Source organism: Eucyclogobius newberryi, unplaced genomic scaffold (genome assembly GCF_026437365.1).
Source record: "Eucyclogobius newberryi isolate DKJ021-1_F unplaced genomic scaffold, fEucNew1.0.hap1 SCAF_9, whole genome shotgun sequence".
Classification (NCBI taxonomy): domain Eukaryota; kingdom Metazoa; phylum Chordata; class Actinopteri; order Gobiiformes; family Gobiidae; genus Eucyclogobius; species Eucyclogobius newberryi.
Genome location: NW_027316532.1, coordinates 34,373,318 through 34,387,197, shown reverse-complemented (window position 1 = coordinate 34,387,197; position 13,880 = coordinate 34,373,318). Strand labels below are relative to the sequence as shown.

The following is a 13,880-nucleotide window of genomic DNA, read 5'->3' as shown; positions in this document are numbered from 1 at the left end:
AACATGATTTGAAACATATTTCTAGTTATCAGATAGTTGAATGATTACACATTAGATGCACAAAACAATAGTGCAGCGATAGTCTAAAATTGTATAGTTTGTATGATGGTTATGGTTTTGGCTTGTAACAATTGTTAATTTATAAAGGCAAAACGCAGCAATAACCTTTAGAAAGTGTGGCTGTACACCTCTTAATACATGACATTACATGTATTAACTACTTCAATGGAGAAAAAAATGCTGTTTACCCAGAGATAAATACTAAATTGCTTAATTATTTATGTTGATATTTGTGTGACACCATGGGTTTTGCTTGTATTCTTACAGTTAGTTATTCTGTAGCTGTTTATTGTGGCAAATAACCCTGCATGCACCATCTATGAGAATGGTTTCATCATTGTGTGACTATTGTGGTGAAATAAGTCTAGTCTTTCTCTACATTCATGTAAATTCAAGTTAATGTTACCAGTAGTACAGCCATGGTGCCACAATATCAGGTACTGGAGTATGTGATGTACATATGATCACATATAACACTCTTAATGTTGCAAGATCATTTGTGTTATTAAATATTTTTTTCCATACTTGAATTTGAATTTTCCTTCTTTGAAGAGTTGAGGTTTTAGTATTGTAATGATGCATTTTGATATATGCAACATTTGAAGCATGTTGGGTAAAGAACAAGGCAGAAAAATCTCTCTAACTTGATGGTGCCCTCTGAGATCCCGCAGATCCCTCTGAGATCCCTGCTCTATAACACTATAATGAACCTGGTTTTCTTCTATTAAAAAGTTTGTGGATATGTCCAAGAAAAGGGGCAGATGTGTGCAAATGTTGAAATATTTGTATTTTAAGAAAGCATATTTCAAAGATGATTCAGAATTACAACATTTGAAACCTGTTGGGCAAATAAAAAAGGCAGAAGAACGTTCCCTGTATATATACACAGAACCATCTTTAATGAAAACAGTTACTATTGTCGACAGTTAAAATGGCCAGTTTATTCTATTGATGAATTGGCTTAACATAAGGAATCAAGTGCAAAGTCAAATATAAATAAATGTTAGATGCCTAGATGGTTTACTTAGTGAGATCCTTCATGAATTGAGCACCCTGATGGGTGTAATCCGATGCTTTCGTTGGAGCTTCTGACAGAGTTGAAATTGTCCATCTGACGCCTGTAAAAAAGAAAAAACAGAACATACATAATTAATTCCCCATAAACAGTCCCTAGAATCGTACAAACAAAGCAGATCAAATTGCAAACTTGTGACAAACCAAAGTTGTACAGATATTACTTACCAGAATTCCATGCCTCAAGGGGCGCAAACTCCAGCTTTGGAACAGCGGGGAGTTGAGCCTATGGGCCACATACACTTTAGTTTTATGTGTCATTCTATCGTTAGTGACGGTAGTAAATGTATATTGTATTTTGTACCTCGACGCCGAAATACTTCATCCACTCCTCCACTGCAGGCGGAACTGCAGCCTGGGCTTTCTCCAGAGCCACAGCTCCCTGAGCACTGCTGCCCAGCAGCCCCGAGTCACACACCACATACACGGCTCCTCCAGCAATGGTCAACTTTGTCGCAAGCCTAGAGAAAATGTGTTTTTAGTTTACAATGATTTAATTTAATGTCATTAGAGTCAACATTTTCGGGAGATGGAAGATGCCGTCCCCAGAGCAAACGGAATGCTAAATGTCAGCAGTCAATAGTCTGCTAACTAGCTTAGCCACGCTAGCAAGTGATAAGATGTTGAAAAATGAATGATGAAAAATATAAAATAGACTGACTTTATTACTGGCAAAATCCTTGCTGCCATGGTCGCGTTCTAACCTATGGCACACTGAGTAGACGTGATCTGTCCCAAGTACACGGAAACGATAGGGAAAGTCGAGGCTGGACAGTAGAGTTGAAGGACGATCCAGTCCAATATGTAAATAAATATACTAGACAAACATTTGAGTGATGTAGCCGCGTCACTTGCAGCGGCCATCTTGTAACTGTAAGAACAGCAGCAACGGCAGGAGAATAGAGAGAACTATAAAAAAGCAATATAAATTAAAAAATAGATTCAATTCTAAACACAGCAAGTAAAGCCAGAATATTCCTGGGGTCCGAAGCATGGAACTATAATAAGATCTGGAAGATGAAACCAAGATGGCGGTGCATTGGTCTCAATGGTCTTCTGCATTACTTCCTGCCCATGGCGCTGTAAAATTAATTGGATAGGGTTTGATAGGAATTGCTAGCTTAAACTTTTAAGCTCCACCCCAGTGGCCAGTCCACTGGTACTGTAGCATAACAATGTATTGTGATTATGGTTATGTACAGTCCCTATGTATTGTGATTATGGTTATGAACAGTCCCTATGTATTGTGATTATGGTTATGAACAGTCCCTATGCATCGTGATTATGGTTATGAACAGTACGTTGTTGTTGTTGTTGTTGTTGCTGTTGTTGTTGTTTTATGGCGGTTGACATCCGAGTGTTGCATTACCGCCAGACTTTATTCCTTAGACTTTGTCGTAGTCCTAAAAGTTCTTCTTCCAGTGCCTTGACTTCCAGTGCTTTGTCCTCAGACTCTGTCGTAGTCCGTAAAAGTACTCCTTCCATTGCTTTGGTGTTAAAAAGTCTACGCCGTGCGTCTACGAGCTGCCACTCGTAGACGCACGGAACAGTACGTATGCATTGTGATTATGGTTATGATTATGGTTATGTACAGTCCCTATACATCGTGATTATGGTTATGAACAGTCCCTATGCATTGTGATTATGGTTATGTACAGTCCCTATGCATTGTGATTATGGTTATGAACAGTCCCTATGCATTGTGATTATGGTTATGAACAGTACGTATGCATTGTGATTATGGTTATGTACAGTCCCTATGCATTGTGATTATGGTTATGAACAGTCCCTATGCATTGTGATTATGGTTATGAACAGTCCCTATGCATTGTGATTATGGTTATGAACAGTACGTATGCATTGTGATTATGGTTATGTACAGTCCCTATGCATTGTGATTATGGTTATGAACAGTCCCTATGCATTGTGATTATGGTTATGTACAGTCCCTATGCATTGTGATTATGGTTATGAACAGTCCCTATGCATTGTGATTATGGTTATGAACAGTCCCTATGCATTGTGATTATGGTTATGAACAGTCCCTATGCATTGTGATTATGGTTATGTACAGTCCCTATGCATTGTGACTATGGTTATGAACAGTCCCTATGCATTGTGATTATGGTTATGTACAGTCCCTATGCATTGTGACTATGGTTATGAACAGTCCCTATGCATTGTGACTATGGTTATGAACAGTCCCTATGCATTGTGATTATGGTTATGAACAGTCCCTATGCATTGTGATTATGGTTATGAACAGTACGTATGCATTGTGATTATGGTTGTGTACAGTCCCAATGCATTGTGACTATGGTTATGAACAGTACGTATGCATTGTGATTATGGTTGTGTACAGTCCCAATGCATTGTGACTATGGTTATGAACAGTCCCTATGCATTGTGACTATGGTTATGAACAGTCCCTATGCATTGTGATTATGGTTATGTACAGTCCCTATGCATTGTGACTATGGTTATGAACAGTACGTATGCATTGTGATTATGGTTGTGTACAGTCCCAATGCATTGTGACTATGGTTATGTACAGTCCCTATGCATTGTGACTATGGTTATGAACAGTACGTATGCATTGTGATTATGGTGCAGTATGTCCCAAGTTTTACATTTTACTGCAAGTTTAAACAACATCCACCATCACAGACCTAAAATAAAAAAGGTGTGATGAAACTTCAAATCAATCAAACCATTGTTAATGCACAAACCTGAATGATCTGCTGTGTTGACCACTTGTCAACAACCTCGATGTTTAACATTTAGTCCAGCCCTCTATTCAAATTAAACGTTTGGACAAGCCTGAAAATTAAAGGTTTTAAATTGACTATGGTAATCTTGAAGTCCCAGTTATGCGCCCTAATAATACACTGGTGTGTGTGTGTGTGTGTGAGTGTATACAGTAATTCAAAATTAATGTGTTTAATGTGTTATTTTGAGTATAATTTTACAGTCAGAATATGGCTGCTGGAACTGGAGTTCTGTTTACCATGGCGACCCATTTCTCCAGGTCATCTAGTTTTTTCATACAGACTCTGCCTTGTGTTGCACTTTCAAAATAAATCACTGCAGATTCAGCAGCAAAATGTTTTATATTTGCTATTAAAAACACATATACTAATACACTAATGATATTGGAGTGTAACAGAGCAGTTTTGCTTCACTGGCGCGTTCACGTCCATGTTTCACGTTAGCACCACTCCCCTGACGTCGGGAAAGGAGGGGCTATTTCCTGGCTATAAATCCATTTGTGATTCAAGAAAGTTTTGCTCTTTCTGGATTCTGCGGCTCATAGCTGTATAATGAAAACTTTAGCAAAGATAATCTTTGTGAGTATCGGTGTTGCTTTTATAGCTGTCAAATGGAATACGCCAAGTTTTCAGCCAGGTAAGTGCCATTCAAATATACATAAGATAAGATATTCCTTTATTGTCCACACATGGGGAAATGTCATATATACGTACACACATGCTGGTCATATATACGTACACACATGCTGGTCATATATACGTACACACATGCTGGTCATATATAAGTACACACATGCTGGTCATATATAAGTACACACATGCTGGTCATATATAAGTACACACATGCTGGTCATATATAAGTACACACATGCTGGTCATATATAAGTACACACATGCTGGTCATATATAAGTACACACATGCTGGTTATATATAAGTACACACATGCTGGTCATATATAAGTACACACATGCTGGTCATATATAAGTACACACATGCTGGTCATATATAAGTACACACATGCTGGTCATATATAAGTACACACATGCTGGTCATATATAAGTACACACATGCTGGTCATATATAAGTACACACATGCTGGTTATATATAAGTACACACATGCTGGTCATATATAAGTACACACATGCTGGTCATATATAAGTACACACATGCTGGTCATATATAAGTACACACATGCTGGTCATATATAAGTACACACATGCTGGTCATATATAAGTACACACATGCTGGTCATATATAAGTACACACATGCTGGTGCTGTGGCATGTAGCCCGCACCAGAAAAGATGTCACTGCTACTTAAGATTGCATAATACTTCCAATAAATAATATTTTAACATTGTAAGAAAAAGTGATCTAAACAATATGTGTTTCCAGAGACCCTTCGAGGTGCCAGGGTCCTGGTCACTGGGGCCAGTACAGGCATTGGAGAACAAATGGCTTACCACTATGCTCGTTTTGGAGCTCAAATAGTAATAACAGCAAGAAGAGAGAAAGTGTTACAGCAGGTCAGTGGCCTCTTTACACAAGTAAGGCTTATTCCAGTGACTCTTTACATGCAGTGGTTTTCTTTTAGGTCGCTGAGAAGTGCTTAAGTCTGGGGGCCCAGAAAGCGCTCTACATTGCAGGAGACATGGCCACTGAGACAGACCCCGACAGAGTGGTAGACTTTTCTCTGGAGAAGCTTGGAGGACTGGATTACTTGGTTCTTAACCACATTGGCCCTTCCCCTTTCAGCATGTGGAAGGGTGACGTAGAGCACTCCAGGTGGCTGATGAAGGTAGTGCAGCTCTGGAGAAAGCACAGATCTGGGAGCTTCAGTTACTAACCCTGACGTGTGTTTTCCAAAGGTCAACTTCTTCAGCTATGTTCAGATGGCCTGGAAAGCTCTGCCATCACTCGAGCAGAACAAAGGCTCTCTGGTGATAGTTTCCTCACTTTTAGGTAGGTTGGAATTAACTTTAGCCAAAGACCCAGTTTGTGAATTCAAAAATGAAACATGTACAGCATATCTTGCATTTAGTATAAATCTGCACATTTATATTCAACTCCCTATTTACTTCAACATTAGCAAATCATAGCAATAATAATTGAAGCGGCTTACATACTTAACATTTTATTAAAAGAAGAGATTGTATCAGCACTGAAACGTTAATATGTAATGTGCCTGTTTTTTTATAGATTTCTTATTTTTTTTTCATGTTACATCTTATTTCCAACTCTTTACATTTCTTTTTGTGTGTGTGTGTGTTTATTGTTTTTTTTCTCTATTTTGAAAAAAAAATAAAAAAAATGAAAATATACATGTATAAAACATAAAGTTAATACATCTCCACAGGTAAGCTAGCTGGTCCCTTTACTGCCCCTTACACCTCTACAAAGTTTGCCTTGAATGGCTTCTTTGGCTCTCTTCAGCATGAACTGGCAATGAAAAACAGCAACGTGTCTCTGTCTATCTGTACTCTGGGTCTCATTGACACAGATTCTGCAATGGAGAAAGTAAGGTAAGTCCCCTATTTTAATAACATTTTATCCGTGCCATTAGGTGTGTTGTGTTACATGACAACACCAGCACTGCCCACAGTTTATTTCATATTGAGCTGGTGGGCAGGAAATGCTATGGTAGAATTTGGTCTGTTAAACTTACATAAAGTAGATATTTTGTCCTGGTTACTAGTCAATATATCTGTTATCCACATGAAACAAAACTTCCACGGCCACGTTCTTGTTGCTATGACTGGAATGGTTCCTCTATATTTAATTTATTCAATGACGTGCATTTTTATTGCCAGAACATATATCACCTGCTTAAGGTTAATGCCTTCCTGTGGAACATTCCAGGCAAAACAACAACATCTCCATGTAGGAAAGAAGGTTTCAGATCTTCCACCTCAAATATGTTTAATACTATTCTCTGATTCTTAGGGGGGTCGTTGATATCCCAGCTGCCCCGGCCTCTGAGGCAGCTCTGAACATCATACAGACAGGAGCCACTCGACAGGCAGAGCTCTACTACCCCTGGAATACATATATTATAACTCTTACCAAAGACTGGATCCCTGCTGCAACCAACTACATTATCCGGAACGCATACAACTATATACCATGAAGACATTAAAGCCAGAAGGAATGTACTATTAAGTGATACATTTATGTGACATAGTGTACACACTGGACCTTGTAATCATGTGAAACAACAACGTGAATCCAGTTATTTAATGTGCGTAACTATGTATTTAACTGTTTTACATACAGTATTTAATAAGTGTTGGTTATGTTCTAACCATATAGGCTATAACATGTATTGTCCATATAAGTGAGTTGAGATTGATTATTTTGCTCATTATATTTTTAACATTTAGTAATTTAATTGGTCATTTGCAGCGTTTCATTCTATTACGACTATAATGTTTAAAACGTTTGTAGACAGGTAAAACTAAGATTGTTAATGTGCAGTATTTTGGTATAGCAAAGGACCTAAGCACTAATATAAATGCTCTGTTTCTACATTTGTAGATACTGTTGTTTTTTTTTAAATGTATTATGCATCTACAGTACAGTCAATACAGAAATCTCCTCTCCACATGTGTAACATAATCACATTCTAGAATATGAAATGATATGTTATGAAATCACCTTCTCTGTCTGAATAAACCCTTAAATCTCTCCTTACCCTCTATTTTTAAACATGTTTTATCAACCCAAGCTCACAATATGTTTGACTGCATTACTCCTTTACTGCACAAGTGTGGTGTGTGTTAGTGGTGTGTGACCTTTGGCCACAAGAGGGCAGTGGTGTTACAGAAACACATTGAGATGAATTCACACAGTCTTCTCTTTAGTGTCAACCATTTAATAACAGTCATTTTGTCCAGAAGAGGATTAGAGGCGTTTCTAACTGAAACATTTTGATTTTGAGCCATGTTTGTACAGGCAATACTGACGTGTCCTTCAGCCCACGTGACCTGTCTGCACGTGTGACCACGCCCTCCGTGAGCTGATAGTCATAAAAAGCAAATTTTAGGTTGTACGTATCTAGAATTGTTCTAGTTGACAACATATTTAGCTAAGATGAGGACTTTAACAAAGATAATTTTAGCAAGTATAAGTGTTGCTTTCATAGCTGTTAACTGGAGCACAGTGACCTTTGACCCAGGTAGGAGAACCACAAGCACAGTGTTCAGTTTTGTACTTATGATCATTGTGCTTGAAACATTTGTTGTGGCTGTGAAAAAGGACTTAAAGGCCTCTACAGTTTTAGGATTGTGGGAGGAATTTGCAAAGCCGTCAAACCGCGGTTTAGTTACATAGGGCTGTTGACAGTTTCCTCAAAATGAAAGTCTTTGATTTGTTGCAATGAATCAGTGATGTTAAAAGCCTAGTTGAAAGTAATCAGAATGGCCACATTCAGATGATGCAGTAAAACAACTTATGGAGGGTTTAAATTGCCACAATGTGAGTTTTGAACAAGTAATATGTGTTTCCAGAGACCCTTCGAGGTGCCAGGGTCCTGGTCACTGGGGCCAGTACAGGCATTGGAGAACAAATGGCTTACCACTATGCTCGTTTTGGAGCTCAAATAGTAATAACAGCAAGAAGAGAGAAAGTGTTACAGCAGGTCAGTGGCCTCTTTACACAAGTAAGGCTTATTCCAGTGACTCTTTACATGCAGTGGTTTTCTTTTAGGTCGCTGAGAAGTGCTTAAGTCTGGGGGCCCAGAAAGCGCTCTACATTGCAGGAGACATGGCCACTGAGACAGACCCCGACAGAGTGGTAGACTTTTCTCTGGAGAAGCTTGGAGGACTGGATTACTTGGTTCTTAACCACATTGGCCCTTCCCCTTTCAGCATGTGGAAGGGTGACGTAGAGCACTCCAGGTGGCTGATGAAGGTAGTGCAGCTCTGGAGAAAGCACAGATCTGTGAGCTTCAGTTACTAACCCTGACGTGTGTTTTCCAAAGGTCAACTTCTTCAGCTATGTTCAGATGGCCTGGAAAGCTCTGCCATCACTCGAGCAGAACAAAGGCTCTCTGGTGATAGTTTCCTCACTTTTAGGTACCTTAATGTTTCTCATTTCATTAACTATATACAAGCAATGCAAATGAGTTGTAATTATAGTTTATTAGCCATATTTTTGTGACACTCCGTGATGGTAAATTACTTATGTAGAGACATGTCAAACTGCCAATAGTTAGTCATTGCCTCATTTCTTTCTTCACCACTAGTGTAATGATTACACCAAAAGAGAAACAACATATTCAAGTTCAATTGCAGTAACATAGAGTTCATTTTCTCTATAATCATTAACCATTGTGTAATAACTGACTTCAACACATTTTCACAGGGAAAATGCCTGGGCCTTTGACTGCTTCTTACGGTGCCACAAAATGTGCCTTGAATGGCTTCTTCGGCTCTCTTCAGCATGAACTTGCAATGAAAAACAGTAACGTGTCTCTGTCTATTTGTACTTTGGGTTTAATTGATACTGCGACTGCAATGGAGAAAACCAAGTTAGTGCTAAATATTCAGTGCTGCATATTTGTTTGTTTTCTATTGTTAACATTCTTTTCTTATGTTTAGGGGTATCGTAAATATCCCAGCTGCCCCGGCCTCTGAGGCAGCTCTGAACATCCTCAAAACAGGAGCCACTAGACAGGCAGAGCTCTACTACCCCAGGACAACATTTATTATAAGTCTTACTAAAGACTGGTTCCCTACAGCGACAAACTACTTTATCCGGAGCACGTACAACTACAAACCATGAAGACCTTACCAAAGCACTAGTTCAATAGTGAATGCCCACACTGAATAAATTCATTCAAGCGCTTGCTTTACAACTCCTCTATCAATATGAATTGCATCAATGAGTGTATGACACATTGTATCCACAAGGGGGCAGTAGAGTAACAGAAGCAAATGGGCATGACCTCATCAAAAACTGCTGCTTCTGTTGCTAGCACCAACACTCACACCAGCTTGTGTTTTCTGTATGTTTTAAACACTGAAATGTTCTATTTTCCCCTCAGTGTTACAAATGAGTCCTTTCTTTCCTCTGTGTGTCACAGCAGACACCTCTATTCATCATGGTCCTTCTCTAGTTCTGCCACAGTAGACTGAGGAGAAGCTTCCTGCAGAGCACAGCTTTCACAGTGGTTCCCTCTGTCTTTGTTTATCTGCAGCAGTGTCTCTTGCTCCTGTGTCTGGGCTCTGCTCATGCTGCTACTCAGGTGTGATCCTCTCCTGCTGATGAAGTACTGGTGTACTCTCAGATTAAGCCATCAGCGATGAAAAGGACTGAGGTCTCACTGTGGTCCTCTACTGCAGTGTTCTGGTTAGGGAGACTGATAGGCTAAAGTCATTTGCACACATGTTCTCTTACTTCTTATCTTGACACACTTGATGGTTTGAGAGTTGGACATAGCAGAATTCCTGCTCAGGCTGTAGGAAAAATCTTGTTCCTTCTGTCTCTTTCCCATTGAGTAGACACAAATATGGAGGGGCCTCCTGGGGAGGAGCGCAGCAGAGGCTCCGGAGAGCAGCCAGAAACACCTGCAACAGATTAGTGCTCCTAATGCTGCCTCATAAATCCTCTCACTCTTCTCACTATCTCCATCTCCACCGGAGGAGCAGCACCAGCAGCAGCAGCAGCAGCAGCACCAGCAGGAGCAGCAGCAGCAGCAGCAGGAGCAGCAGCAGCAGCAGGAGCAGCAGCTTATTTATTCATGCCACACACAAAAAACAGACTTTCATTCAACATTTGCAATGCAGAGTCTGTCAACAATAAAAGACAATGTCTATGAGCTACAGTCATAAAGGCAAATGACATGTAAAATGAGTCTGCAACCTCTTTGAACACTGCATATGGCCTCCATTTTATATTAGCGCATGCTGATAAAGCACAATTGTCAGGTTTCAAACAATAAAAAGTCACCTATCTACAGAAATCATACAGACCACTTCAGCCATCATCCACCGATTTATGGTTGGGCCTCGTCCTGGCTGTTTGAGCACAAAGGACACTCTCCTGTTCCTGAACCTGTGATGATCTTTGTCAAGAGTACCACTAACTGGGGGACTGTTAGGATTACTTTGCAAAAGTTTTTTATAGCTTGTTGAAATACAATGTGGAATGATTTTGTTAGTATGACAAGAAATCATATATAGCATAATAATAAAGTGCAGTCGCAGTGTAAGTAGAGGACCTACTGTAGGAATAGTAACAGTATCAGACCCTGCTGAAGAACACAACAATGTGGAGCCCATTCATACATATCATGATGCTAAAAAGATATATTTGTCGCACAATGGGGAAAAGTCAGCTTTGAGTTACAAACGCAAGAAAAGCTGCTGAATAGAAATAAAACATATTCAAGGAGTAACAAGGAATCAATATATCAATTAAAACTATACGTTTTAAATATACTTTGAATGAAATGAAGGTACTAAATAGTGTAGAATAGGCAACAAAATATGTTGAGTGAAAAACTATGTGGCTACAAAAGTAGTATGTACAATAAATAGCAGATACAGTATCTACAGTGCATAAAAGCCCAGAGCTATGCAAATAAGATAAATTACAATATAACAAAGAGATCCGTAAAATGTCAGAAAAGATTTAACTAAGGCTTGAAGTTACAGGCTTTAAGGCCCATGAATAATATGAACGTTATAGTGAATAGTGTTTTATAAATTCATTAGGCCCAAAGTCACTGGGATAGGCTCCAGTCACCCGCGACCCCGAACGGCAACAAGCGGTAGAAAATGAATGAATGAAAGTTTATTCTCAAGCAACGTCCTCCTATTTTCCTCATTCCTTGGTGATTGCGTTGCACCCGTGAGTCCAAAGAAGCTATTGATTAAGGTCGGCCGATTACCGTCAAAGAATGTTAATCTTCCTCTAAGTTTGAGCCTGACCTTTTACAAAGTTTTCACAAAACATTGTCGCTATGATAACAAAGGAAGAGGGTGAGGCGGGCGAGCGCGGTCAATGAAAAGCTATGAAAGGGCGCATCAGTGTGAATCTAAAGCGTGGGTGTGAGGCGGCTGACACAGGCCGCTGACCTTTGACCTGGGCCCATTGAGCGGCGCACAATGCTCAACACCTGTGTTCTTTCACTACCGCCGCTGTTATTATTTACAGCCAGGACGAGAGGAGGACAGAGAGGTGTTACCATCTACCTCTGGTCCTCTGTCCTCTCCAATAATCATCTCCAAAACATGGCGGACAGAAGGAGGTGAGTCAAGTCGTACATCCGGCTTCTAATGGTATTTTGTGGAGACGGCCTCTCCTTGTGCTGCTGACAAAACACGTCACTGCGAGTTAGAGAAGGAGGACTTGGGGCTTATGCTCACACCTGTTAACCGGACTCTTTGGTCAGCAGAGAAATAAAACTGCTTGAATGAAAATAAACTACTTGAGAAGCACTCTAATGCATAGGAGTAGTAATATAAGACACAATATATGACGCAAAACCATCAATCAAGGACTGGACACAAATTCTAACGGCCTTTTTTGACTGAATTTAGACTAAATGGGACACTAACTTATGCTGTGAACTTTTTGTATGTCTATGCCACTTTTGTCTCTTTTGTGTTTCTAAAAATAAAATAAAAACCATACCAAAGAAAAGCTAAATCAAACTTGACCTGTGTAATTACATGAACTGAACTTTTTAAAGTATCAAAAATTGTAGTTAAATCTGTGCTATTGTTTTTGAATGTCATTGGAATGTTCCAAATTCCAGAATGGAGACGACTGGAGGTAAAAAAAAGACTCAACCACACTTTCTGTATTTAACGAACATCCGATAAAAATGTTGGTCTTTGTAATAAAAAAAAAAAATCCAGGTTAGAAATGTCTTGCTCTATAACAATATTTTGTTAAAAAAAAAACACTAAAAAAACACTTTTTATATTTTTTGTTAAAATTGTGTTTAAGCATAACAAAATATAATGTATAGTTGTGCTAAATCTGTAGGCAAAACTTGAATTTAAAAAATAAATAAAATTGAAAATAAATGAAATCCCATCATCCCATACATTAAATCCCATCATCCCATACATTAAATCCCATCATCCCATACATTAAATCCCATCATCCCATACATTAAATCCCATCATCCCATACATTAAATCCCATCATCCCATACATTAAATCCCATCATCCCATACATTAAATCCCATCATCCCATACATTAAATCCCACCATGTTCCACTTCACCTTCGCCTCCATTCCAGAAGAACCTTTTTGTTTCCAAACATTTAAAGGATCTCTTGGATTATATTTTGTCCATATCAGTAGATGAGTGAAGCGGCAATGGGGGAGTCACAGGGTCCTGGGTGGCAGGCTGGGGGCTACATGAATTGTCCTTTTTTTTGTCATTGGGGGAGAGAAAAATCCCAATTAACAAAGGATAAGAAGTGAACCGTAAACACCCTCAACAAGGCCCAACAAACCTACAGGAACCAGAGCAGTCTCTCTCTCTCTCTCTTTCTCTCTCTGTTGCTTTCCCTCTCACCCCTCCCTCACATCCCATCGCACTGACCACTCCCCCCTGCCGCCTCATGCTCTCTCTCTCTCTCTCTCTTCTCTCTCTCTCTCTCCCTCTCTCTCCTCCACTCCCCCATCACAAAGGGAAGACTCAGAGCTTACAAAGTGCCAATTAACACTGAATGTTTGGCCCTCGCACCTCCCTCTCTGAACTGCTGACAGCTCTGGTGTTTGGGTTAATACCAAAGGCCTGCAAAGAATTATAATTCTCCTTACCCCCTCCCCCAAAATGCCCCCTCCCTCTCTTCTTCCCCTTTATTTTGTCTCCAATGGGGTGGTTTTACAGTTCAATGCACAGTCAAAGGGTGATATAAAATGACTTTCCAAAGAATTTCATACGAGGAGAGGGCGAGCGATTGGTGAGCTACGCTGGGACTGCATATGGACTGGGGCTAAACCCGTCGATGGGT

The 13,880-nt window shown here is 39.6% G+C and overlaps 3 protein-coding genes across 3 annotated transcripts; 2 read left to right on the top strand and 1 right to left on the bottom strand.

Annotated features, from left to right (window-relative positions):
- Positions 1 to 986: 986 nt before the first annotated feature.
- On the bottom strand, positions 987 to 1,937 carry micos13 (mitochondrial contact site and cristae organizing system subunit 13). The gene is made up of 4 exons (XM_072438428.1): positions 1,796 to 1,937; positions 1,439 to 1,595; positions 1,303 to 1,360; positions 987 to 1,178 (listed from the first exon to the last, which is right to left on the bottom strand). Exons 1-4 carry the CDS (start codon positions 1,822 to 1,824, stop codon positions 1,081 to 1,083), a joined length of 342 nt encoding a protein of 113 aa, XP_072294529.1. The 5' UTR covers positions 1,825 to 1,937; the 3' UTR covers positions 987 to 1,080.
- Positions 1,938 to 4,330: 2,393 nt separating this feature from the next.
- On the top strand, positions 4,331 to 7,427 carry LOC140354124 (hydroxysteroid 11-beta-dehydrogenase 1-like protein). Its single transcript, XM_072439021.1, has 6 exons — positions 4,331 to 4,539; positions 5,299 to 5,429; positions 5,498 to 5,701; positions 5,772 to 5,865; positions 6,260 to 6,425; positions 6,847 to 7,427. Exons 1-6 carry the CDS (start codon positions 4,455 to 4,457, stop codon positions 7,028 to 7,030), a joined length of 864 nt encoding a protein of 287 aa, XP_072295122.1. The 5' UTR covers positions 4,331 to 4,454; the 3' UTR covers positions 7,031 to 7,427.
- Positions 7,428 to 7,924: 497 nt separating this feature from the next.
- LOC140354215 (hydroxysteroid 11-beta-dehydrogenase 1-like protein) lies at positions 7,925 to 9,940 on the top strand. Its single transcript, XM_072439159.1, has 6 exons — positions 7,925 to 8,077; positions 8,409 to 8,539; positions 8,608 to 8,811; positions 8,882 to 8,975; positions 9,265 to 9,430; positions 9,501 to 9,940. The coding sequence occupies exons 1-6, from the start codon at positions 7,993 to 7,995 to the stop codon at positions 9,682 to 9,684; spliced, it is 864 nt and encodes a 287-aa protein (XP_072295260.1). The 5' UTR covers positions 7,925 to 7,992; the 3' UTR covers positions 9,685 to 9,940.
- The last annotated feature ends 3,940 nt before the right edge of the window (positions 9,941 to 13,880 follow it).

Excerpts from the sequence above, each read along its gene's own strand:
- LOC140354215 (XM_072439159.1), top strand. The coding sequence starts at position 7,993 with ATGAGGACTTTAACAAAGATAATTTTAGCAAGTATAAGTGTTGCTTTC. Across the intron at positions 8,078-8,408 it reads CACAGTGACCTTTGACCCAG|AGACCCTTCGAGGTGCCAGG; the intron begins GTAGGAGAACCA and ends ATGTGTTTCCAG. Across the intron at positions 9,431-9,500 it reads ACTGCAATGGAGAAAACCAA|GGGTATCGTAAATATCCCAG; the intron begins GTTAGTGCTAAA and ends TCTTATGTTTAG.
- LOC140354124 (XM_072439021.1), top strand. The coding sequence starts at position 4,455 with ATGAAAACTTTAGCAAAGATAATCTTTGTGAGTATCGGTGTTGCTTTT. Across the intron at positions 4,540-5,298 it reads TACGCCAAGTTTTCAGCCAG|AGACCCTTCGAGGTGCCAGG; the intron begins GTAAGTGCCATT and ends ATGTGTTTCCAG. Across the intron at positions 5,702-5,771 it reads ACTCCAGGTGGCTGATGAAG|GTCAACTTCTTCAGCTATGT; the intron begins GTAGTGCAGCTC and ends TGTTTTCCAAAG.
- micos13 (XM_072438428.1), bottom strand. The coding sequence starts at position 1,824 with ATGGCAGCAAGGATTTTGCCAGTAATAAA. Across the intron at positions 1,361-1,438 it reads TGAAGTATTTCGGCGTCGAG|GCTCAACTCCCCGCTGTTCC; the intron begins GTACAAAATACA and ends TGTGGCCCATAG. Across the intron at positions 1,179-1,302 it reads CCTTGAGGCATGGAATTCTG|GCGTCAGATGGACAATTTCA; the intron begins GTAAGTAATATC and ends TCTTTTTTACAG.